General features: G+C 46.6%; 1 protein-coding gene across 6 annotated transcripts in view; it reads right to left on the bottom strand.

Moving 5' to 3' along the window:
* Positions 1-27,678, bottom strand: part of LTBP1 (latent transforming growth factor beta binding protein 1) — a 514,666-nt gene that overhangs the window by 231,675 nt on the left and 255,313 nt on the right. For 4 of the 6 annotated variants that reach the window (XM_088474432.1, XM_088474435.1, XM_088474434.1 and 1 more), the window contains exon 5: positions 21,893-22,060. The exons of the other annotated variants lie outside the window; for them this stretch is intronic. In XM_088474432.1, the coding sequence (XP_088330558.1) occupies positions 21,893-22,060 (168 nt within the window). The remainder of the gene's footprint in view (positions 1-21,892; positions 22,061-27,678) is intronic. 6 annotated transcript variants of the gene reach the window in all.

Here is a 27,678-nt window from a genome sequence, read left to right as displayed (position 1 = left end):
TTCCTTAGTGACTGGTAAACAAGCAGACTTAATGCATGCTTTTGCAGGTCTATCCTGTACTCATAAAGGGGAGTGATAATGTGGCTTGGCCAGATGTGCCCATTGTTTAAGTGGAACTAGGAATGGTATATGTGGATTTGGGCATGACTTGTTGCAGGTAAACATAGGATTAATATGCCCTTAAATTACACTTGGCAAATATCAACTACATTTTTTCCAGAATTCAAAGCAATAATATTTTAAAATGCTGCAATAAAACCATAGGACAATTTATATGTAACGTAACTTAAGTCATTTCATTTTGAACAAATATATATTGCCTATTTATCTTTGGACCACTAGCCTCTAAACACTCAATAGAAAGACTATTCTATTATGTATTACATAGTCCTTGTAGAAGTAATGTACATAGCATTCTTCACTTCAGTGTAAGAGAGCTATGGAATGAGCATTTTTCATGGCCCCAAGGCATAGCTCTGGGAGAGAGCGTGTGCTGTGTAATCATGACTAGCACATGCTCTCACTCTGATTTTGTAACCTTGCCACACAGTGCGTGTAAAGGGATAATAATCTGATGATAACCAAATTCCTGTAATGTGAGAAGATAAGACATATTACTATGATAAAAGAAGGAGAATTATTTTCCTGTTCATCTCCTCATACCGTAAAGTATGAACAGATATGAATGAGTAATCGTTAGTTATAGAGAATTTAAAGTGATAGCCAGATTCACAGACTAAGCAGACATATAGCAAAGAAAGCTATCGAATGGGCAATTTAGTGTAAACTTTGTTAAATCATATTGGGGCCTATTCATCAGCACTAAAATAACAGTTTTAAGGACATTTTCCTTAACTACCGTTTTTTTTTAGTATTCATTAACACACTTTATTGCCCCTTATTCGCAATGTGGTAATGTGAATTACCATTTGGATTTACTATTCTACAGGCGCCGAGACAGAACTTCTGAGAAAGCCCTATCTCGCCAAATGGCTAGACGCAAAGTAATAGTTACTGCTAACACTTTGCTTCCGGGTATGAACCCAGCATTATTTTAGGCTAACACCATCTGAAGATGGTGTTAGCTTCAGAGGCCAAGCTCCAGAATTCTTTGTATTCCGGAGCTTGGTAATTTTCACATTTTAGCAGTCCCCATGGAACCTTAAGGAAATGGAAGGGTTTCCAGCAGATATCTTCGATGGGATGCAGTTAAAATACCGACGGAGGGGATTCAGAATCCCGACCATCGGAATTCCGAAGGTAAGTACTTGGGTAAGGGGGGAGTGTTAGGTTTAGGAAGTGGGAAGGGGGAGGTTAGGTTAGGCACTAGGGGGGAAGTTAGGGTTAGGCACAGGGGAGAGAGGATTAGGGTTATGAGATGGGAAGAGGTAGCATACAGACTGACAAAGTGTTGGTATTCTAACCTTGTTAGGATGCTGGCGTCGGGATTCTGACCACCAGGATCATGAACACCGGCATCCCGTACCCATTTCATCTAAGAGGCATATATCGGCGATATATGCCTCTTAACCTTTTACCTTTATCTTACACCCAGTGCCACATGTTTTATTCATGTCACTAGTTTCTGGTGAATCCATAGGCTGCATTATCATAAATGTTGGTTCGTACCAGAAAACGGCTTTCTCAAGTTATCTGTCCACTTCAAATAAATATTTAAATATCTTTTAAGTTAATGACATTTGCTACCTACTGTACCTGTACCCAGCATTTAATCTAAACAACCAGCAGCTCTGAGACTCATGTTTCATTCAAGTAACTCTGTTTGTGAGTTACCAAAATAGTCAGTCCTTGAGGATTTGGCAAGTTCTATTATATACTACAAATGTGTCCTCATACTCCTAGCCTCAATCTGTCAAGTAGCATGAGAAACATGGCGCGAGTGAGCTGAGCCGAGTGGTGTAGCGTCTTTTCACCCGGAAATGCATCCTAGTCGCAATGTGATGTGACAACCACTTCACAAGACTGAACTGATTCATTTGATATGCAACACTTGTATTTCTGTGTGCGACTGAGTGAATCCAGGTAGTATTCCATAAGTTGGCTCATGGAATATTATCTCCATTTATGAGTTTGAGATGGCAAAAGGACAACCAAGTTGGCAGAAAGACAGTCAGTAACATGGGCAATCACAGATACTGAGATCCAGAAGGGATAGATACATATGCCTTTTATCCACATAGAGATGATACTGAAATCCAAAAGAATGGAATAGATAGAGAAGAACAGAGGAGCTAGGGTTGAGCCTTGTGGTACTCCAACTGAAAGAGGATGTGGAGAGGATGCTTATCCAGAGAATTAAGATGAGAAGTAGGATGAGAACCAGGATAGTAAAAAGGAAAACCTTACAAAACCAAAAAGAGGACAGGAAAACCTTGAATTTGGCTTTGTAAGAGTTTCTCTTCTTCATTTTTCTAGTGGTGATGTCTCTTTGTTTGAAGCTCGTTGTACTATGCTCTTTTGTATCATTTCACAAGTTGTTATGGACTCAGAATTCAATTGAATTGCTACAGACATGGGGTATAGTGTCAGCACTATAAGATATTAATTTATCACTTTCACGTGTGATCTGAGTGATCACGTATGATCTCCTTATATTATGATGTTTGTATCGTAGCAGTGTAGTCCTGGTGTACACCAGGACTACACTCATGGCCGGATTATAGGGGGGGCCACAGGGGTGGTCGTCCCGAGGCCCCCACACCTCAGGGGCCCCCACACAGCAGCTGCACAAGAGCAGGCACCATTGTTAAGCCCCGCCCACCTCATGGCAAAATGCTGCGATTCGTGGGTAAATCGGCTGGAGGTGGAGCCAGCATGATTCCATTTCATTACAATTGTGTAATTTGGCTAAGCCCTTTTCCGATTGACCCGCGAATTTGGACGCGAGGGGGGCGGAGCTTAATAACGTTGCCGTCCTGCCAGGTCCCCTCCGGAATGAGATAGATCCCCTTCCGCCCTCCCCATCCACAACATGCAGTGCAGATGATGCAAGGTAAGTGTGTGTGACTTGTGTGTGTATGACTTGTGTGTGTATGTATGTTTGTGCGTAATGTATGTGTGACACATGCATGTGTGGTGTATATATGTGTTTTTCTTTGTGAATGTATGTATGTGTGTAAGTATATAAATATATGTGTGTGGTGTATGTGCATGTATATGTGTATATATAAATATATACAATTATTTTGATAGGGGCCTCCACAAAGTTGTTGGCCCAGGGCCCCCTCAAACCTTAATCCGGCCCTGACTACACTGCTACAATACAAACATCATAATATAAGAAAATCATACGTTAATTCCACAAAATATTGACCATCACTCAGATCACACGTGAAAGTCATAAATTAATATCTTATAGCACTGGCTCTATACCCCATTTCTATAGAACTAAGTTTCTGGATAAGTTAGGATACCTCTCCTGTGTTTAGCACCTTAAGGTATTATACATAAACCTCCGTAGCGTGAACCAAATAAAATATCTAATTGAATTGCTATGTCAGCACTTTTTGCCCCAGTCGTGCTTCCTCTTCCTGCGTAGTAGCACATACTAGGTGAGAATGGTGGCTTTATACATTATGTATCAGTAAGTGCTTCTTTATAGGTCTTTTATTTCTTTCTATCCTTGAAGAAAGTATGTAACCCTTTTCACAAAATGATAAATAGATCCAGATGACCTGCTAGTCATTTTGCACTAAGTAAGTAAGGATGGAGTAGTGAGGGAGGCAATCGGGAAGCCGACTGCCTAAATACCGTCAGCCGGCTTCCCGACTGCCATTTCCCGGCAAGGGTGAAATGCCGGGCGTCTAGATGTAGACGCCCGCATTTCCCCGACGCCGGGAGACCGGCGCCCGGCATCCCGATCATAGGGATGCCGGGCGCCGCGAGCGGACAGCCGCGGGGGGGAGGGTTAGGTTTAGGGCTCCTGAGGGGGACTTAGGGTTAGGCACCCCCCCGGGAGGGTTAGGGTTAGGCTAGGGGGAGGGAGGGTTAGGGTTAGGCACCCCCGGGGGGGACTTAGGGTTAGGCACCCCCCCGGGGGACTTAGGTTCAGGCAGCGGGGAAGGGGGTGGTTAGGGTTAGGCACTTAGAGGGGGGATTAGGGTTAGGCACTTGGGGGGGAAGTTAGGGTTAGGCACCCCTAAGGAGGGTTAGGGTTAGGGGGGTTAGGTTAGTAAATACTTACCTATCCACGATCGGGATTTCCAGCGCTGTCGGGCTTCCGCTGCGTCGCACTCTGCTCCTGTCGGGGTGCGGCCGGCGGTATTTCATACCAGTTACAGTAGTGATACATAGCGGGGATGTATACAAGCTTGTAAAGATATAAAATGTTGCCTATTGCAAACAATTAGCTTCTGTCATTTTATAGAAGGTGTTTTATAAATGATAGCTACAGTACAGTAGCAGCTGATTGTTTGCTATGGGCAACTTCTCCACTTTTTCTCTTTAGAAAGTTTGATACATCTCCCCCAAAGAGGTGAAAAATAATCAATGACGGTTTTTAAGAATTTGCACCCAAATGTAAGGTCATGGGAGGGCGGCAGTGACAAAAAACAAGCATTGGGGGGTAGATGTGCTAAGCCTTGAAGAGACAGAAAGTGAAGAGAGATAAAGTACCAACCAATCAGCTCCTAACTGCCATTTTTCAAACACAGCATGGAAAATGACTGTTAGGGGCTGATTAGTTGGTACTTTATGTCTTTCCAAGGCTTAGTACATCTATAATTAAGAGAGAATGGAGTGTGGAGGTGGGACCGCAGCCAATTCAATGGCTGTAGCTAACATGCTAAGTACAATTATATTTAGTTCTGTAGCCCTTCTTTAACAGTTCAATAAACTTATAATTTTTATTCAAAAATACCTACTTGAAGTCAGTCTGTGGAAGTGCACATCTTACATAAAAATAGCTGATGTTGGATTGGCCTTCTATATGTATAGTTGTATTTCCATTGGCAACCAGTCCAATCTACACTATTAACTTCACAGAACCATTTTCCTTTTGTCTTCTTAGTCAAGTATTTGTGTATGTTAAATTAAGGGGAATAGATCATCATGTTTTTTGGTCCGGCATAATAGTGTGTATATAGGGGCTGATTCAGCTTTGGTCGTAAGAGCTATCGCAGCTGCTAACCTGGTAGCAGCTGTGATAGCTCTATTATGGTATAGCTATAGGAGGCGTCACGCCTCGTGCATGCATTACAAATCCGAGCTGCGTTGTACAATGCAACATCAGATAATCTCCATGACCATCGGCCAGCTGTGACCCATGGGGTCACGTAAGCCGGCCACCGCAGATGAGAGAAAGATGCCAGGAAATCTCTATCAGCCTCTTCCCTCCCCCCCCAATGGCAGCGTCACACCTCTGTTTTGAGAAACGGAGACCGTCGCTGCCCCCTCCTGACCCACAAACGGCAGCAGACTGACCATTCTGCTGCCAGTCTGCGTGCATGATCGCCTGACCTTTTCTGCATATGCACACAATGGTTATTGCACCTGCGCAAATTCGGGAAGCTGCGTTAGGATTCACAAATGCATCCAAAGCTGAATCAGCCCCATAGTGCATAGAAACACAGTACAGCCGCTCAACAATAATGTATGTATAAAAATTGTTTTTAATGCAATGAGTTACCACAGTAAGGAAGCTATTGGTCCACACAACACCTACCACCTCCCCCTGTTTTCGCCCCACAATTAATCTGATGCAGATGAGACCATGGATGGGCAGAATGGACTAATGCAGTGGATCCCCTTAGAACCCAGAACACTTCCCCAGTCCTGGCCTCAGGTACTCTCTCAGAGACCCTGTATTACTTAGTGGTGAGCGCAAGCAGATGGAGAATGCAAATGATAGTTGGTATGAGGACACTGCTTTCTTACCAATAAAAAATATGAGATATGGTAAGAACTTACCCTTGTTATCTCTATTTCTACGAAGTCCATAGGGTTCCACAGGATACCTTGGGGTATAGGTGTGACGTCAGTCGCTGGGCACCATAGAGTTAAGCTTTTCAGCCTCCCAGGATGCACTAGGGTCCCCCTCCTATACCCCGCCCCCGAGCCAAGGCACCTCAGTTAGTTATCAAGCCATAGGCCGGAGGAGGAGAAGGAAGAGAGAGAAAAAAGATCTGGACACATACAAGAATCACATTCTCACCAGAGGGAGACGGAAAACCGGTGACCAGAGCAAAGCCCATCTGCAGCACAGGTGCGACAGGGCGGGAGTCCTGTGGAACCCTATGGACTTCGTAGAAATAGAGATAACAAGGGTAAGTTCTTACCATATCTCATATTTTCTACTTCAGGGTCCATAGGGTATCCACAGGATACCTTGGGGATGTCCCAAAGCAGTATCCTTTAAGGGTGGGGACGCTCCTGTGCAGAAAGGAGAATCCGCCGCCCGAAGGAAGCATCCTGAGAGGCGAAGGTGTCAAACCTGTAATACCTCACGAAGGTATGGACAGAGGACCACGTAGCAGCCTTGCAGATCTGAACTGCCGAGGCACCACGTCGAGCTGCCCACGAAGGACCCACAGACCTAGTGGAATGAGCCTTCAGAGAAGGAGGGACCGGTAGGCCTTCATGAAGATAAGCTTCAGAAATAGCCATACGGATCCAGGCTGCCAAAGTTTGCTTTGAAGCAGGCCAACCCTTCTTACGGAAGCCATAGAGGACAAACAAAGCGTCCGACTTCCTAAACGAAGAAGTGCGGTCAACATAAGTCCTTAAGGCCCGCACAACATCCAAAGAGGCCTCACCCACGGAAAGACCCGGTGAGTTAAAGGCCGGAACAACTATTTCCTCGTTAACATGAAACTGGGAAACAACTTTGGGAAGAAACTCGGGCCGAGTGCGGAGCACTGCCCTGTTCCCATAAAAAACCAAGAAAGGGGGTCTACAAGAAAGAGCCCCTAACTCAGAAACACGTCTGGCCGAAGCAATGGCCAGAAGGAAAACAGTCTTAGCTGTTAGCCATTTAAGATCCACTGAGCCCAGTGGTTCAAACGGCGGTCCTTGGAGAGCCCTCAGGACCACAGCCAAATCCCAAGGCGCCACAGGTGGAACAAAGGGCGGCTGAATGCGGAGAACACCCTGCATAAAGGTGCGCACATCCGGGATTGTAGCAATCCTACGGTGAAACCAGACAGATAGGGCCGAAACCTGTACCTTCAAAGAAGCAAGGCGAAGCCCATGATCTAGTCCCACTTGCAGGAAGGCGAGAATCCGAGACAGACGAAACTCCCGCGGTGCATAACCTCTCGGTCGACACCACTGGAAGAACGTATGCCACACGCGATGGTATATCCTCGCGGAAGACGGTTTCCGAGCTCGTAACATGGTACGCACCACAGAGCTGGAAAACCCCCGGGACCTCAGCATGGCCGTCTCAACAGCCACGCCGTCAAAGACAGCCGAGTCAGGTCCGGGTGAAGGCAAGGACCCTGATACAGAAGGTGCGGTCGTAGCGGCAACCGCAGAGGACTGTCCACGGACAGACCCTGAAGGTCTGAGAACCAGTGCCGTCTGGGCCACGCGGGAGCTATCAACAGGAGCGTCCCTCCTTCCTGTTTGAATTTCCGGATTACCCATGGAAGAAGGGAGACCGGAGGGAACAGGTATGCGAACCGGAACGTCCACCGGACGGACAGAGCATCCACCAGAGACGCCCCTTCGTCTCTTGTGCGAGACCCGTACACCGGCAACTTGTTGTTGTGCCGGGACGCCATGAGGTCGATTTCTGGAAGACCCCACCTGTCCACCAGTAGTTGAAAAACGTCCGGGTGCAGGGACCATTCCCCCGGATGAACGTCCTGGCGACTTAGAAAGTCCGCCTCCCAATTTAGCACTCCCGGGATGAAGACCGCTGATATGGCCGGAAGATTGCGCTCCGCCCAAACCAGGATCCGAGAGACCTCTACGAGAGCCGCCCGACTGCGAGTTCCTCCTTGCCTGTTTATGTAGGCCACGGTGGTAGCGTTGTCCGACTGGACCTGCACCGGGCGACCCCAGAGAAACCGCTGTGCCTGCTGGAGAGCCTTGAAGACCGCACGGAGTTCCAAGATATTTATTGGAAGCTCCGCTTCTGTCGGCGTCCACCTGCCCTGGAACAAGTGTGGACCTGAAACTGCTCCCCAGCCCCGAAGACTGGCGTCCGTTGTCAACAGGACCCAATTTGGAACCCAGAACGGACGTCCCTTGTTGAGGTGGGTCGTCTGTAACCACCACGCAAGGGACAGGCGAACCTCCTGGGTGAGCACAATCGTCTGGGACTTCAGAGACTGAGGCAGCCCGTTCCACTTGGACAGGATCAGGTGCTGCAGAGGTCTGGAGTGAAACTGGGCGTATTCCACCATGTCGAACACCGACACCATGGAGCCCAGTAACCTCATCGCCGAGTGTAAGGACACCCGGCGGCTGTGCAGGCAACTGCGCACCCTTGACTGTAAAGCAGAGATCTTGTCCTCCGTCACGAAGATCCTTTGCTGTCCCGAGTCCAATAAGGCTCCAAGATGCAGAATCCTCCGAGACGGGATTAGAGTGGACTTCTGCCAGTTGATTAGCCAGCCGTGCCGTTGCAGCAGTGCAATGGTCAGGTCCAAGTGGCATAACAGGAGCTCTGGAGATCCTGCCACCAATAACAGGTCGTCCAAATACGGCAACATGCGGACTCCCTGCAGCCGCAGAGAAGCCGCCATGACCGCCATCACCTTGGTGAAAACACGTGGTGCTGTTGCCAGGCCAAAAGGTAACGCCCGAAACTGGAAGTGGTCGCTGCGGATTGCAAACCTGAGGAACTGTTGATGGCGCAAAAGAATAGGGACATGCAGGTAAGCGTCCTGTATGTCCAATGACACCAAGTAGTCCCCAGGTTCCAGCGCCAGAATGATGGACCGTAGGGTCTCCATCCGAAACTTCGGGACCCGCAAAGACTTGTCGAGTGCTTTGAGGTTGAGAATCGGACGATATGACCCATTGGGTTTCTGTACAAAAAATAGATTTGAATAGAAACCCTGGCCCCTCTGGGAGAATGGAACAGGCACTATAACTCCAGCCTGGAGCATAGTGTGCAATACCTTCCGCAGCTCCGTAGCCTTGTTCCGGTCTGATGGGAGACCCGTGGTGAAGAAGCGAGCCGGGGGTCTGTGCCGGAAGGAGAGGGCGTATCCGTGGGAAACCACCTCCAGAACCCAAGTGTCTGTCGTAGTGGTCGACCAACACTGGGCGAACTGTAGCAGGCGGCCTCCCACCCTGGGATCCCCCAAAGGGAGGCCCGGACCATCAGGCCGCAGTCTTGTCATCTGGCTTGGGGGCCGGACGTCTGGTACTCCATGCCTGCTTCCGGGGCTTGACCGATTTCTTAGGGCCAGCCTGTCGAGGAAACGACTGTGGTTTGGGCCTGCCCTGGGCCCTAGATGACCGAAAGGACGATGGTCCCGAACCAGAAGGAGCAGCGGCCGACGGGAGACAAGCAGATTTGGCTGCCGCCAGCGTGGCCACAATCTTATCCAGATCCGGACCGAAGAGAACTTCTCCGGTAAACGGCAACGCTTCCAGACCTTTCTTGGAATCTGCGTCCGCCTTCCAGGATCGCAGCCACAAGGTGCGACGAGCAGCTACCGCTGCTGAAGAAATTCTAGACACCAGAGTACTAATGTCTAGAGCCGCCTCGTTGATGTAGGTGGCCGAATCACGGAGATTGCCAATCAACTCCGCCTGTTCGGCCGGACAGTCGGATTCAAAAGAAGCCTCTAATGAATCCGCCCAGCGCTCCATCGCTCTGGCAACCCAGCAAATGGCCATAGCCGGCCGTGCTGCCCCCCCTGCAAGGGAATAAGCGGACTTGAGGCAGATTTCTACCTTGCGGTCCGTAGCATCCTTAAGGGAGGACATGGATGGCATCGGCAATGTGGCACTACGGACAAGACGGGTCACGTGAGAATCCACCTGTGGAGGGGATTCCCACTTAGCAAAATAATTATCCGCGAACGGATAAGCCACCGCCAGGCGTCTCTGCGGCTGGTATCTTTTGCCAGGTTGTTTCCACGCCTCCTCTAAATGGTCCACCAACTGACCCGAAAGAGGAAAGACTGTGGCATCGCCCTTCACATCTTTGAAAAAGGCATACTTAGATTTAGCCGCTGGGGGAACTTCGTCCTCAATCACCAAGGCTGTGCGGACCGCCCGAATAAGTCCAGGAATATATACTTTGGACTTAGCATCAGCGTCCTTAGTATGGAGAGGTTCCTGATCGTAAGGATCCAGAATCTCCCCATCATCAGACGTCCCTTCGTCATCCTCATAAGGAGCGGACAGAGACGCCACCAGCCTTTTATGAGGCCGCATCACAGACTCCCCTTGCAACACATCCGACAAGTGCTGTACAGAACTCGTCAGGGAGTTAACCCACGCTGGCTCCCGAGAACCCGGGAGCGGGGAAATAGGGAGACTGTGGGGTACCACCAATTGTCGTGGGAACCCCTGCATGGGTGACGACACCACAGACTGCTGGGACAAACCCATCGGAGTAAACGCGGGCTGCGGAGCTAACTGGCGCACTAAAGCTGTTAACGCCTGAGCGAAACAAGCCCAGGGCGGCTCCTGTACCGGTGCTGTAACCGTAATAGGCCGCGCCATGGACAAACACTGCCGGCAAAGGCCCTCCGCGCTACCCTCCCCCTCCGCTAACGGTACTTTGCACGTGGTACACTGTAGCCGGAGGGGAAAATCACTTTCAGACATGATGGCACCACGTATGTGACCTCTCTCACCAATTAAGTATTAAATAGGCGAGAGACCACCCTGCAGCACCGCACCGCAAGGGCTTTAGCAGAAGAACAGGGACAGTAATAAAGCTGACAGTTTAGAGAAGAAAAGTTACAGGCAGCGCTAGCACAGTCACATACAATGCAGAGAAATAACAATTCCTGCACTAACAGCGCTGATCACTCAACTACACAGACACAGGGCCTGGTAGGACACAGCGCTGCATACACAGACCTGAGCCACAGCGGAGGAGAGGTATGCGGGGGGACCCAGACCACGATGCTTCCGTCCAGCGCTTCCAGCAGCGTTCACCATGCGTTCTGGAGAAGATGGCCGCCTGGGGGAGGAGCGCTGCCACAGGACCAGTCGGCAGCATGCAGAGAGGGCTGTGTGCAGCGGGGGAGGCGCCGGCTGTGAGACAGGGAAGGCGCGCTCCCCTGGCATGCATTTAACCCCTGGGAGGCCGCAGCGCTACCGCTCTGCTGCGGTCCGCTGTCCCAAGGGGTAGTGGAAAGCGCAGGTTGGTCGCCTGGCTCCACGCTGCAGCCAGTCCCCAGGGAGCCCCCTGCCTGGGGACTTAGGACCATGTGACCAGCGGGGACCCACCGCGGGACCCCGCTGCTTACCTTTGTCCCCCTTGGATCCGGCCATGGTCCGGAACATCTGGGGTCACCGCTAGCTGTGACCCCAGATGCTCACCAGCATCCCCAGATCGGTACCGGCGTTCTGGTACCGGCGGGGGTGTAGGGAAGACAGCATGGACGTCAGGACTGACTGTCCATGCTGTACATCCAGATGTGCAGCCACAGCTGCACTGAAGAAAGCTTCAGGGGCTCTTCTAGCCCCCCACTCCGACAGGTGCACCCGACGCCGGCCGGGCACCAAACTAAACTGAGGTGCCTTGGCTCGGGGGCGGGGTATAGGAGGGGGACCCTAGTGCATCCTGGGAGGCTGAAAAGCTTAACTCTATGGTGCCCAGCGACTGACGTCACACCTATACCCCAAGGTATCCTGTGGATACCCTATGGACCCTGAAGTAGAAATGCTATTTTGATTCAAGTGGGTAGGGGCCAAAATCCAGACTCCTCAATGCATCTGAATTCGCTGATCTGTACCCAGGGCTGCCATCAGAAATTGTGGGGGCCAGGGCTGACAAAACTGTCAGGGCTCCCTCTTCCCCGATGTTTCTGCAACTCCAGCCCGCAGCATCTCTCCAGTACCAGCCAGTCCCCCTTCTGTCTCCGCCAGCCTGCCCCCCCTTATGTCTCTGCCAGCCTGCCTCCTTATGTCTCTGCCAGCCTGCCCCCCCTTATGTCTCTGCCAGCCTGCCCCCTTATGCCTCTGCCAGCCTTCCCCTCCCTTATGCCTCTGCCAGCCAACCCCCTTATGTCTCTGCCAGCCTGTCCCCTTATGTCTCTGCCAGCCTGCCCCCCCTTATGTCTCTGCCAGCCTGCCCCCCTTAAGTCTCTGCCAGCCTGCCCCCCCTTATGTCTCTGTCAGCCTGTCCCCCTAATATCTCTACCGCCTGTCCCCCTTATGTCTCTGCCAGCCAGCCCCCGCGTGTCATGACACTTACCTTCTCTTCTGGCTGTTATGGACGCTCCTCACATGCCGCGGGCCGCGGCTCCTCCTCTCCCTTTCAGCGGCATGACACGCGTGCGCTGGCCCGGCTCTCAAAAAAAAGAGAAACTTTATTGCACAGTGGCGACCATGGGCCGTGGCAGTACAAGGCAGCAGGCCCGCTGTCACTGCAATTGCACGGGGGTACCAGTGGCTGGTGAGTGAATGGTAGGAACAGAAGAAAGAGCGGGCGGGGGTTAGGAACGGGCGGGCCCCCTTCTCTATCTGAGTGTCTGGCCCAGTACTAGAGTCCCGGCAGTTCCCCCCTAATGGCAGTCCTGTTTGTACCACTAACCCTGCTTTCTGTAAAATGGACTTTTGCAGCGGTAACTATTCCATCTCGGGGATCGTCAATGAAGTGTAGTGTCAGAAGTGGATTATGAGCAGAGAGGGCCCATGTGCAAGCTCCATGTGGGACCCCTCCTCTCTGGCAGCAAAGTAGACTGGTGTCAGTGCCTCATTCCTGGAGACATCTCTATTGCGCATGAGCAAATCACAGGGAAAATGGCAGTTGCGCCATTTTCCCAGTGATTTCTGCTGAATGACGTGGGACTCCAGAGAGGTCAGTATAGTTATGGGTGCACGGCGTGCGTTGTGGGCCCCACTGGACACAGGGGTCCGTGTACACTGCATACCAAGCACCCATTATAGATAAGCCAATGTGTAGTGGATAAGTAAGCTGGCTTCCATGCTCAATTTCGGCATGAGGACGGAAATCGGACACCTGTTTCAGACAGATCTTTTGCACCCAGAATGGGTACATATACTAATGATGGCGGTTGCGTCTGCAGACGTAAAAACATTAAGCGGGACAAGCTTCTACATACAGACAGATGGATCTTTGGCATACATAGGCGGATTCTTGCATCAGCATAAAAAGTAAGTAGCCCCCGATGGACGTATGGAAAAGCAGCCACGGATTTGTGCGACCCAGAAACAGGCCCAACGTCTTTAAAATGGCATTTGCCTGGTATGCAACAGCTGTTACATGCATTTCACACACAGTTCTATGCAGTAGTAACTTATATATGAAAGTTTACAGCATGAGTCAGTGAAGTCTGTGCTTTTCCTGCCTTTTCATTATATTACTAATTCAAGTCAATTGCATAAATTAGCTTCATAGAAACATACTGTATGCTGTATAGCCCAACATTCACACTATTCTAAACAATAAAAGTTTGCATCAAAGTTATCTCTGTGTCATACTAGCATTATTAAAATGATAGCGTTGCCCCAGGTAAGAGCATCTGGTTCACTTCCAGCACACAAAAAGTGGTTACAAGTTGTGACAGGTAAATACCTTCACTGCTAGATAAATCCTCTACATATTTCAAAGAGCAGTGAAATAGCAATGCAGGGAAAGACCAAAGACAAATAAATGTAAACATGATGGGTGCGATAAGGACTTTAATTTTCCACTTTCCAAAATTATATAAATCAATGACGGCTTACTTATTGTATAGAATTCCACTTGCCGCACCAATCTTTGTACAACTGTGCCCAACGCCCATCATTCTTTATATTAGTATTTGAAAATCTGCAAAACTCATACAGGTAAGGTGAATTTAGTTCCAGACAACTAACGGACATCCTAAGGATTCAATATTGATTGAAAAACTGGGACATGTAGTACAACAACAACAACTGAAGAGAAATGATTACCCAATGCCCAATCTTACTACATAGGGGGGATGAGTTAGAGATGAACGCAATGACGTTTACGGAGGCACTTCGGAATACATTGAACAGTGACTTGACAGGTTGTCAGCGTTTGGGGCTGGTGACGGCGCAGTGGTCAGAAAAACGCAGATGAGCCTGACGTTTAAAAGCTGTCACATGGACGTGCATAAATTAGCCACTGCGAGGGTCTACGCAGCATGAAAGGAGAGCTCCCGAGTCTGAGGATGGTCAGACATGCTGCAAGGGCAAGATGGCCGCCGATGTTCATCGATGGCACCTATATTTACAAAGGTATGGGTCCTTACACGCAGGTAAGAAGGCAGCAGTACGCATATTTATGCTCAGGTGATATTTGCAGACATTAGCATATTTTCGCAGCTGTGTTGCGTATGAAATTGCAGCTGCGATCGCATTAGCTAGCATCTCTGAATCAGTACACAATAATAATCTAATGCGCTCCCCCTGGTGCTGTACTGGTGTTGCCTACTGTATCTAATGATGTACTTTAATCTAGTGATGTTCCACCCACTACTGCATCTATATCATCATTTAATTCGAACAATATCCCTGTCTATACAAGAGACAGATTAAGACCATCATTAGGTATGCAGACTATTGAATATCAATACTATTGAATACTTAATACATGAGGACAATGAGAAATGTTGCTTAAAAAAAAAAAAATTCCATCAAGAATATCCCACCCAAAATGGCTGATTAACCTGTTCCATGCTGAACATCTTCAACAAAATGGCCACTTTGAAAGACCATTTGGAACAACAATGCTGGATAGATGACAACAAGAACCAATCAAAGGTTACCTGTCCCTATAAATCATACATGCCTACCCTCCCGGTTTTCGCGGGAGGCTCACGATTTTTCGGGTAACCCCCCACACCCCCGGAAGGGTAGGCATTTCTCCCGCATTCTGCTCACTTCCTAGTGAAGAGGGCAGAATGAGGAGAATACCCGCGCCGATCGCGGGTCTCTGTGTAGGGGGCGGGGCTTAAAACGTGATTCTACATGAATCACGTCATTTGGCCCCGGCCCCTATGCAAATTATAGCCAATCGTGGCAATTTACCGCGAGAGGGCGGGGCTTAATGATGCGAATCGTCAGGCCCCGCCCCCCATTGCCTCCCTCCTGCTTCTCTTACCCGGGCTTCTCCCGGGAAGAGATCTTTAAAGGTAGGTAACTCTGCTATAAATACAAGCAGGAACCAGCACATATGCTAACATACCCCCAGAGGAAGGCCTAAAGGGCCGAAACGCGTTTGAACCCACACTCAATCTCCTGCATGATACTGAAATTTCCCTGAATTCCGAATCACGTGACCACTACCTGCCCCTAGAGCACGCTCTACCCGGAAGAACATAGGAGTCGGACGATCAGCGCTGCAATGCAGAGGAGACTGTTCCACTCAGGACGAGAGAAGGAGAGGAAGGCACAGCAGTAACGCGGCTCACCCCCCACCGGCAATACTGCAAAACCTGCTGTACCAACCACGGAGCTACACTCCAGGTTGACGCTAAGCGAACCACCAGGACCAAGTGTGACCAAGCTTGTTGCGTCCCTGGAGACAAACCCGGCGAACTCCTGACAGCCTGAAACAGAGACTCCAACATACAGGTACCCCCGCACTTGTGTTACCCCACACAGTGCGATCATCCTCTTTATACCCATCGCTTCACTTGTTGAAGAAGTGACTAAAAAGGATCAACTCCGGTTGGGACGCCACCTGTTGACTTCCTCTACTATAACAGCATAACCACGTTACCAGTTTACTTATCACGTGCATGGGATTCACCTTCCATATTACTGTACCCATATTTTAGTTACCCCCATTGTGACTTTGACTAGAAACAGTATAACCTATTTTATTTTGTTGTGATTGTTTTACTACATTAAATGCTGTGTACTTTCACTATCTCTAGTCCATAGTGTGTATGACACATCACTACGTCACATGGTATTACGCCCACTGTGTTGTACATATTACTCGAGAATCATCAGTCATATACTCCTTAAAAAACAGTAGACAACACCAGTACAGCACCAGGGGGAGCGCATTAGATTATTATTGTGTATTGTATTTAACCCCAGAGGGATTGGCACCCTCATATCTATGTGCCGCATACCCCGTCAGATATAATCCAGTGCGCAGGAATACAGAATCTCTCATCTCTGAATCAGGCCCAGTGATAAATAACATGTCCTATAACCATAACTATAACCTTTCAGAGTAACATCAGTATTAAGATAGCCATCTACTAAGCATATCCTTTATAACTTATGGTTACATATTATTTATGTTTTGTGATGATACAACAATGATTATCATTGGCTGTCAATTTTGGGGGTGGCTGGCCAAACGGAGGCATTCCCGAAGGAACGCCTGCCATTTGGGGGTGGCTTCAGTAGTGAGCTTCCGGCTCTATTACAGCAGGAAGCTCACTGGGGCTTGCGATGGACGAGACTCTACCACAAGGGTCTCGTCGCAAGCCCGACCATCACCTGGCCGCTCGCAAAAAGCTGTGGGTGGTCACCCACAGCTTAGCGAGCGGCCAGGAGACAGGCTCACAAAAAAAAATGCCGCCCTGGTTCAGAGCGAGTGCTCTGAATGAGCGTCCGGCTCTGAATCATGCCCAGATAGCATTGAAGTAGAAGCTAGTTATACTGCATGCCCACAGCTCAATTATCTGACAAACGGGAATGCGCATTGTTCATCGTTGCAGAGACACATGTCAGATTTTCTTTCAGATATGAACGATTGACCGATTTTTAAAATCGTTATTGTACAAATCTGAAGGAAAATCTGACCGTGTGTATGCACCATAAGATTTAAATAATGACCACCTAGGAAGAAACATGAATTATATAAATTTACAAAAAAGAATGGCACTTAAATTAAAACAAATGTCCCCTTTGGATATATTAAATCAATTTTAAGGGAAAAAAAGGCCAAAAGATCACTTTTATCGGGACACATATTTCCAAATTGCTTTAATAAAATGAAGCATAGACATAGATGCACATATTGGGACTAATTGAGAGGCGGGCAATTGAGAGGACTGCAGGTGATCCCAAACACCTTCTGCAGACAGAACGCCTGATTGAGAGATGTACGCTAATGCATCGCAACTGTGATCTGTTATGGATTGCAGCTGCTAAAATATGCTTTGCCTTCCAAAGCTAACCCGAGCATAGGGACGCCCCCTGCTGTCTTCTTATATCCGTCCGACGACGTGCAACAGCGTAAACATTGGTAATATTGACACACATCGGGCAGTCATGCAGCCTCAAAGTCATGTCTGACCAGCCGCAAACACTGCAGCAAGCACTGAGCGGATCTGCTTTAGCTATTAAAAATGTAACTAACTAATACCCCTTTTCCACCAAAATTCCGGGTCTGTCCCGGAGTTGGAACAGGGTTATTATCCAGATCAGACCCGGAATTTAGCCGGCGCCGACTCGGGATATTCCCGAGTCGGCTCCGCTCACACCGCAGTCGGGTCTGCATAGACCCGGCTTTTCCGGCGTGAAAGTGGATGCTTGGAGATGACATCATCTCCAAGCGCCACTGAAGCCAGACCAATCGGCCGGCTTGCGGCGCACTGCAGGTCATCAAGACCCGGAGTGCGCCGTACACACAGCAGGGTTTCACGGGCTACGCCTGTGTTAAACCCTGCTATTTACCTGGGTTGGATTGCCGGGTCACTTGACCCGGCAATCCAACCCTCACCCCTTTTACACCAAGGAGCTGCCCGGGTTAACCCTGCAATAACCCAGGTTTTAGCTCCGGTGTAAAAGGGGTATTAATAACAAATTGCAGAAGTTACTGTCCAGGGCAAATCTTCCAGCAGCAATGCTTAAAGGCAAAAAGACATTGGAAAGAAACACAATACAATTAGGAGAAAGATGAGCTGATTCCTCCAGGACACCACTCAGTATCTGAATCCTAATAAGGCGACTTCTCTCCTACTACACTCAGAGATTTCTTATCCCTAATCAAAGAAATAAAGGAGACAAGCTTGCCAATCCATTCAGAGATAGAAATAACTATTCACACCGTAAAACACAGAGCTAATTACTATTGGTGCATACACACGGTCAGATCTGTCAGACAAACAACGAACGATGAACGATGAACTACGAACTATAAACGACGAACAATTTGAACGATTTTACCAACAATTTCATGAACTGCGAACGATTTTTTACAGTATTAAAATGATTGAAATCGTCAAAATCTGACTGCAAACACATCAGATGTCAGATATCGTTATCTGACACACGGGAAACGCTTACAGGGACACATGTCAGATTTTCTTTCAGATATGAACGATTTTTAAAATCGTTATTGTATAAATGTGAAGGAAAATCTGACCGTGTGTATGCACCATAAGTTTTAAATAATGACCAACTAGGAAGAAACATGAATTATATAAATTTACAAAAAAGAATGGCACGTAAATTAAAACAAATGTCCCCTTGGATATATTAAATCAATTTTCAAGGGAAAAAAAGGCCAAGAGATCACTTTTATCGGGACACATATTTCCAAATTGCTTTAATAAAGTGAAGCATAGACATAGATGCACATATTGGGGCTAATTGAGAGGTGGGCGCACTGCCGATGTCAGATGCATATGCTACTGCACATGTGTCTTATGCCACATGCACACTAGACGATATTGTTATCGTTCATCGCGTTCAATATTGTACAGTGTGTATGCAAGACATCGCAAATGATGCGCGCTCCCACGGATTGTTAACAATGTCTTTCATCGCCCGTACTTGCAGGGCAACCTGACGATATGGTGATGAAGGGATGAAGGAGGGTGCCGTCACTGAACGATATCGTTACCGTTATCGTTCAGTGTGTATGCTCAATGTCGTTAACAATATTGATCACGGCATGGCAGGGGAAACACTGTGTCTGAGCCTTAAGCCACACCGTACATCCCCACTGTGGGCTAATTCAGGTTTGGGAATAGAGTAAGATAAAGCAAGTAATTGTGCACCTGGACAAGCTATGTTGCAATGCAAGGGGTGCAATCAGGGCCGGATTTATGGCCACATGGGCCTGGAGCTGAAAATGACCAAAGGGTCTATTGTGAGAAGTAGAGGAGGCGTGACCAGTGCTGTGGGTGTGGCCAGTGCCATGTGGGCGTGTACCTCCTATACTCTCTGCTCCAATGTCTCCCTAAATATGTAAAAGGAAAAAAAACCTTCATTTTGTGAGGTAAATAGAAATACAAATTTACTACTTATGATTTATGGCTGACCGTGTGGAGAGCAGATGGCCAGTCACCATCATATTGTCATGACAATGGGCCTATTTTTATGTGGAGGCCTGGAGCTGTAGCTCCATCCGCCCCATTGTTAATCTGGCCCTGGGTGCAATTATATACAGTTTGTTTGAAAGTGGGGTAAATACGTTCTGCTTTTGTATGTAGCCCACAAAAGTTGCAGAGCTTTATTTTTACACTGCAATTTAGATTTCAGTTTGGGCACACCCCTACTCTCTATTATTACCAGTTATTTATATAGCGCACACATATTCCGCAGTGCTTTACAGAGAATATTTGGCCATTCACATCAATCTCTACCCCAGTGGAGCTTACAATTTATATTTCCTATCGTAGGCACACACACATATATACTAGGGTTAATTTTGTTGGGAGTCAGTTAACCCACCAGTATATTTTTGGAGCATGGGAGGAAACTGGAGTACCCGGAGGAAACCCACGCAAGCACAAGGAGAATATACAAACTCCACACAGTTAGGACCATAGTAGGAATTGAACCCACAACCTCAGTGCTGTGAGGCAGTAATGCTAACCATTACACCATCTGTGCTGCCTCTGCAAATTTTAAATCTGACCCACCTGCACGTGGGAGATTGCTAGCGGCTGCTATGCAGCAGCCACAGCAATCTCCTCTGCCTGAGGGGGGGGATCGATCATACTGAAAGCGCCCCCCTCTGGCTATGCACCGGGCTGAGGGGCTCACAGCACACCCTCCCCGGCGCGCAGCGCCGCAAAGCATGTTTGTGGTTTTTCTCCTGTACTTAAAGGGAGCGTGGCCACGCCTCCCAGGATTAGGCCATGCCCCTTCCTTACCGGGGTCCGGTGGCGCTCTCTACGGCCCTGGGGACATGGTTGTACACACAGATGCTCAACCATTTACATAGGAGGCAATATACGGGTGGAGAAACTGCACCTGCCATAGGGCTGGTGCAAGTTTCAATGGTGCAACCAATGGTACGTCTGATAATAACAATCTGTATTACAGTGTGTATGGACGCTGACAATGGGCATCTCAGGTACTGCACACTCTGACGCATAGATGTACACCAGGGAAGGACCTTGTAGCGGCATTTGCATAAAGTCACAGATGGGCGTCCACCAATAGATACAGACACTGCCGCTGAATCAGCTGCATTGTATGCATCTCGTACATGAATACTTACAGCAGAGCTTTATGAAATAGGAACCTATTCTGACTTACCCTGTGCAGTAAGAATCTAATTTCCAGCAAACAAATTTAACTTCAGTAAAAATAAAAAAAGAAACCCTTGGAAACGTACAAAAAATAAAAGGTGCCATAGCCAAAAAGAACCAATCAGATATACTAAATTAGACAGGATAGCTATGGCTCCATCTGCCACTGCATCTGCTACTGACATTTTGCAGCAATGCTGTTCTTGATATAAGTTTAGGTAGCCAACCAAGGCCATAAGGACAATTAATGTGCTGAACCACAGCATCACTACAGTGGACATAAAGTAAAACAGACTGAGTCATTTCTAAAGCAGAGAACCCATAAAACAAGTAAAAACAATTCTGGTCATGAATCATGGAAAAGTGAATAGCTGTGTAGCAAAAAGCCTTATGGTTTTGGCATTGGCGTAAGTCTCTGTGCCCACACCTGTGGCTGTTGATTTCAGTATAGTTCATTGATATATGCAAATATATTACACCAATAATTCAGCTAGACATGTACATGATCATATTTATAGTAGATATAAATATGCCATGTCTGTTCTATCTAAATGGTAGAAAGCAGATGGTAAGAAGAGCTGTAACTGTACTATGTAACAGCGACGGCAGCTTAAATGCAAAATGAATAAGCAAAAAAAAATAATATCAGTTAATGTAACACTCCCAACCCAACACCTTTATTTCTCATCATTATAAATGAACTTTTGTTTAATTTCTGAAATGTGCACACTTTGAAGCTTCTAGTGATATAACACACTTCGGTTACATGGAAAATGAATGGGCCTGCAAATGCAAGAAATGTGTTTAGAATATCCAGTGATAAATGCCTTGAAAAGTAATGTTAATGTTTAAATATTTCAATGTTTCAAGTGCGTGCTACTTCTGAATGAATGGCACAGTATGTTTGTTTTATTTTGACGGAGTACAGTTTCATTAAAAGAAATGAATGAAGAAAATGTGAGTCAGCAAAAATTAAATGCACTTTTGCTTATTTTAATGTGAGCGCTATCTGTGACGTTATTTACTAACAAAGTGCAATCAGCTATATCCTAAAGTATCAAATTAGACAACTGCTTCCATTATCAAACTTGCACTTGACTGATAAAAGGTAACTGTTAATTAGTTGCCATCAGTTACTGCACACTTACACTTTCATAGTAACACCTAATAACAGGAAAGTTTGACTGGTTGCTATGGAATAGGGCACATTTGCACTTTGTTAGTAAACAGCCACCATTGTGTATTCTACTATTTGCATAGGAATAAGAAAAAAAAACATATCTAGTGACATCTACTACTGTACTTACCTACTCTGAAGTTACTGGAAGTCAGCGTGTCAGCAGCGTGACCATTTTCACTAATAAGCGTGGTTGTATTTCCCTTCTCACAGTTGTTATGACAGCGGCCCTTGGTACAGGTCACTTTGCAAATGCTGGGTGTGAAGACCACCTTGATGCGCCCTGTCTGGTTTCCCACTGCCAGGGGAGGCACAGAGAAAAGGAGAAATAGACAGATCAGCTTGGTATCCATTGGTTTCTTCGCCAAATATGGAAAAAAATTGTATTAAAGAGACAAAAATCAGAGAGAAGTGAGGCAGCTTGTCAGTGATCTCTGCTCTGTATCCAGTGGTGTCTCTGAAACAGGAGTAGGAAGATTAGAAAACAGAACTCCGGGATCTATTCCAAGACCACATTTAAAGTCAAGTCACCGGAGTGGGATTAGTAATCACAATGCTGCACTTTATTCACAGGGAGAGTGAAAGTGTAAAAAAAAAAAAAAAAGTACAGCACACTGCATGACAGCTTAAACAGCCAGCTCTGACAGGCAGATGTAATGCAAAGAGGCTGGCTGTACACCTAGGGGAGAATAGGCTCCTGTTCTCTACCGCATATCCAGCTGTTTCTGCCGTTATTAAGTCACTCTCTTTCCCTCTCTCTCCCACTGCAGCCCGTCCCCTGGAAATGTTTTAGGCATGCGGCGTGTCTGACAACATCTGTCTCAAATCTCCTGGCACCCTAGACGGGAGTGATCAAATCTTGTGTGTGACGCAGCTGCCTGGGTCCAAATTTTATTTTCCCTACCTCTTGGCAAAAACTCTCCTTTTGGATTTAGGTTTAATTCATTATATCTATTCAAAGGCAAAACTCTACAGCTAATAACTTATTGGACATATACTGACTCATTTATTTCCCTTGTCAGTTTGATTACAATTTACAAAGTCTTTGCACTTTTAGTACAGGATGAAGGCTGGAATGGCATTTATTTGAGGTATTAAGGGGTCTATTTATAAAGGGCCAAAAGTCGCTATCTCTGACACAAATGTCTGGTTTCACTGAAGATAGGGGGGTCTTTTTGTTATTCATCAAAAGCTACTGCAAGCGGTGGCTATAGCCAAAGCCTGTTATCGCCCATTTTACAAGAACAGCATGGTGATAGTGGGGAGCAATAAAAAAAAAAAAAAATATATATATATATATATATATATATATTAAATGAAGCATTTTTCTCTATTTTAACCCTTAATTTTTACTAATTTATATCTCTTTCCTTTTTTCACTTTCTCTCTCTCTTTTTCTCTCTCTAGTTTAGCTGCCCTGCGATATTTTATTGATACATTGCCCTAAAAATGTTTTCTACCGATGCAAAGGAGAATCTTTCTTTTCAGGTCATATTGACTACTAGCTGGGATACCCGGCGTTGCCGGGTTAAAGACTGGACCCTGAAGTCCACCTGCAGCCTTTATTTGCTTACATTGTTCTCGCCTATAACCCCATTCCGTTGATCCTGAAAAGGACCCCACTGTTTACTAACATGCTTGCAAACAGTGGCCTAAGGGGTGCAAGGGGTGCAGCTGCTATGGTACCTCTGTGGCCTGCCACCTCCCCTGCATCCAATCACGCACACACGGTGGGCTGCTCCAGTCACGGCCGTCGCAGGGGGCCCAGGTGTCAGCAATATAGATTTGGTGCCGGCCCACCAGCTGATTACAGCTGGCGCACTGGTAGGCAATCATGGAGAGACAGCGCTGCAGGTCGCAAGGCAATCAGAGCTCGCGGACTGGCAGCCAATCAGCAGTGGCAGCTCCTGATTGACTGCCGGTCCGCGAGCTCTGATTTGCTTGCATCCGGCATCAGATTCAAACTGCGCCGGCGCTGTATGTCCATGTCTGTGACTGCCCGCTGGTGCATCAGCTGTAATTAGCTGGTGGCCCAGCCCCAAATCCACACCTGCTGGTTTCTGATGGAACACAGGGGGAAGCGAGAGGCTGCTGGAGGGACATGGGGACGTGAGTTGCTGGGGAGACATAATGTGTAAGGAGCACTACTATTGTGTGGAATAATGTGATAAATGGGGCACTACTACTATGTGGCATAATCTGTAAAGGGCATTACTGTGTGGTATAATGTGTTAGGGGCATTACTGTGTAGTGTAAGTGGCGTTTGTGTGACAGTGTGTGGCCCTGACGAAGTTCAAACCTGGGCAAAAACTTAATCCTGGTCAAACTACACCACCATGCCAAATATGGTGGAGCTAGGTCCAAAACTCTGACTGTGCATAAAGGACAAAAAGACAGACAAACAGACACGCTTTCTTGCTTATTATATACATTAAGCTGAGTAACACTATACAGTCTGCTGCACGATATATATCGTTCCATCGCAGATCAGAACAATATATTATACGAATCCTGCAGTGTGTACGCCTGATACAACATTCATGATGTCATCCCTTCTGTTGTTCTGCACAGCAGATGGCACGATGCAATGATGGCACCATGCTGCTACATGCAGCATGTAATAATATATCGCGCCGTCATACACTGGATCGTGTCATTTGTACGGCACATGTGATGCATCATTACATTACATTGTTCCATCGTTGGGTACACACAACGTAGAGTGTGCACCCAGCTTAAGACCCATATAAGTAAAAATTATCACAAATGATAACAATAAAATAGAACAATAATTAAAGTTATCCATTCATGTATTTAAAAATTATAAAATCAGTAATATGTATACAGAGGGCCTGATTCATAACCGATCGCAACTGTGATTGCGCACGCAATGTTACTGATGGTTTCGCAGTCTCATAAAATACAGCTTATTATAGCCACACTAATAACTAAAATGAATCAAAAGAGCAGAGGAGCTTCCTCTTCCTCATATACCCTCATCTACTGATGAATTTCTAAGGGAAATTACAACTTCTCTAGAAAAAACTAGATGATAAAATACCTAGCGGTATATAGGATTCATTGATACAGTAATCTCTACAAAGAGAATTTTCTGTTATATCCCCAAGTCCATAAAATTGGACCTGTCCAGACCTGGGAGAATCCTGACTCCCGTCCACTTTCCTAGTGATGTGGGAAGGGCTGTTTGCACTTGCTACCTGTGCAGTATCTCCTCTCCGGGAACTCACAGATGGGTAGAGAAAAAAATTAGGCAAGTAGTGTATAGGTCAGTTGGCAAAATCTGTCCATATATTGGTTGTGGTACTAATAAATGAATCTACTTGCCTTGGTTACTCTCCCATTTCCAGACTTTACAGATGCTAAAAGCAACTTTAGCCCAGTTGTACAGATAGGTTATCCAGTTTGTCTGGAAAGTAAACTCTAAAGGTGCCCACAACACATAGCAATCTGCACACGATCCCACGATGTGTGCGATTTCCCCTGGCAGCTCCCCGGCAGCTCCTACACACGATTTGGAGTAAAAAGCATCCAATCTGACTTAAGATCTATCTTGCATCTTAACATTTTTTTTTCCCAGTGCATTGTGTCCCAGATTGTCAGATCTGCCCTACTGCACTGCAGATCTGATGATGCGATGTGCGACCAGCGGGGACGCGCATCGCATTGTGATCAATAGTGGGGACTCACAATTTACTCTCAATTTGGCCATATTTTACACGATCTGTTGTTCCAATGTGTCGGAATCGGCAACATCGGGTAAAATATCGCTATGTGTGTGGCCAGCTTAAGAATGCTGAAAGGGCTGTGGAGAAACAATTATATCTTCCATATTTAATTGACCCACCACAAAATATCTACATATTGAAATATCATTACCAACCTCCTCACCACTTTCAAATAAATACCTGTGTCCAAAAGTCTTACTAATGAAGATCTGGACAAAAACACTGATAATCTATCTGACAAATTCTTAATGCGGCCAGATGCCTAGTAGACAGCCACTGGAAAAAGATTATTAAAATCTTATGATTTAGCACTTCACAACAATAGGAAAAAAATCTGTTTATTTAACAACAAAACCAACACATTTACAGAAATATATTATACTATTACAATAAACTAACCTCCCATTACCTTACATTGACCCATTAGATGAAATTTTAGACCTACTCATGTAATCTCTTAAATTTAGCCTCATCTATACCATGTGTGGGGTTGGGTATGGGATGCAAGCATTCGGGATCCACACGGTCAGAATCCCGACAGGGTTAGGATACAGACACCTGTTGCCTAAACCTAACCCTCCCCCCTAGTGCCTAACCCTAACTTACCCCTTAGTACCTAATCCTAACCCCTAACCCTCCCCCTAACCCCCCCACTCACCGTTGGGATGCCGGAAGTTGGGATTCTGGTGCCGGGATTCTAATTGTCGGTATTATAACTACATCCCTAAATATGAGTATTAGATCTTGGGCCAACAGCTTCCTTTTTTCCTTCCTTTTTGCTGCATTCTTCCATGGGAGAGGGGTGATGAGACCATGATGATGCAAATGGGGTCTTCACACCCCCTGCACTTGGCACTTGGACCTCTCTATCATGATTTCCCAAAGTGGAAGACCGAATAGTTGGCAGGTGTGACTAACAAACATCACCACCCACCATATAGTAATTTATACCAGTTATCCTAAATCGGATCGCATGGTTTCATAATGTCTAGCACCATTTGTAATGTTTGATTTTAAAATAAAATTATAAAAAGAAAATGACAATGGGGTGACATCAGGATTACCTTTAGTACAAGTGGCATTTTGTGGCTATGAAGTGTTTCGAAAGTGCCTAGAAAGCTCTTATCCACAGTGCAAAAGGAGAATTTCATTCATAGCTGATTCAGAGATGGATACAAATGCTGCCGTGACTGCGATTCCCTATGCAGTGGACCTGCAAAAATATGCTACTGACCTAGCTGATGTCTTGTGCACTGAGAAGCTCACATTCACCGCTTACATACAAAAACGGGCACATTAGAAACATTGGTCGCACATCGAACCTCTGAGTAAGCCTATGCCGTCTAAAGACAGAGTGGCTCTTCTAAGATGCCCAGGCCTCTGCAGCTGTGAACGAATACTCAGAGGCTCACTAGAGCATGTCCAGAAAATGGTCCTGACAAACCTACGGTTTTTATAACCATCTCCCATTACCTATCCCAAATGATGACTACCTGTTACTCCCTTTGCAAAGAATTCCTCTCTGAGACTGTCCTTCGATAATCCATCATTGCACATGCACAGCGCGGCTTTGATAAATGCGGTGGCAAAAAATTGCGACTGCGTCCAACATCAAGATCTCTAAATCAGGACCTGAGACAGAGTAGGCTAAAGGCGCGTACACACGGGACGATTTTTATGAACAATATGAACGATGTGCGTTCATGCATGGATGATAACAATATCTATGGAACCCGTACATGCAGGCCAACTTGGACGATTTCATCACGATTTGTATATTAAGAGATGTGGCAGGATGACTTCACGGAAAGATATCTATCATAAATATCTTTCACTGTGTACACCCAATATCGTTTGTTCTGCACTACAGAAAGTTCACGGGAAATCGTTCAGCGATATCGTTGGTTGTGCAGATTGTACCGTGTGTACCCAGCTTTACTCAAAAGTTCAATGTGGGACCATTGTTTCCAATGTCCCCACCCCTGTATGTGAGCAGTGGAGGTTGGCGTCTCAATGCACACGACATCAGCTAAATCATTAGCATATTTTCAAAGGTCCACTGTGTATGGAATCGCAGTCGCAGCGGGAATTGCGTCCATCTCTGCATCAGACCATTTCTGAATCTCTATATGCATTTCAATAAGTGTTTTTATTTATGCACTACAATGTG

The sequence above is a fragment of the Taudactylus pleione genome, unplaced genomic scaffold (assembly GCF_031769625.1).
Source record: "Taudactylus pleione unplaced genomic scaffold, aTauple2 ptg000154l, whole genome shotgun sequence".
In the NCBI taxonomy this organism is placed as follows: Eukaryota; Metazoa; Chordata; class Amphibia; order Anura; family Myobatrachidae; genus Taudactylus; species Taudactylus pleione.
This window is presented reverse-complemented; position numbering and strand designations above follow the sequence as displayed.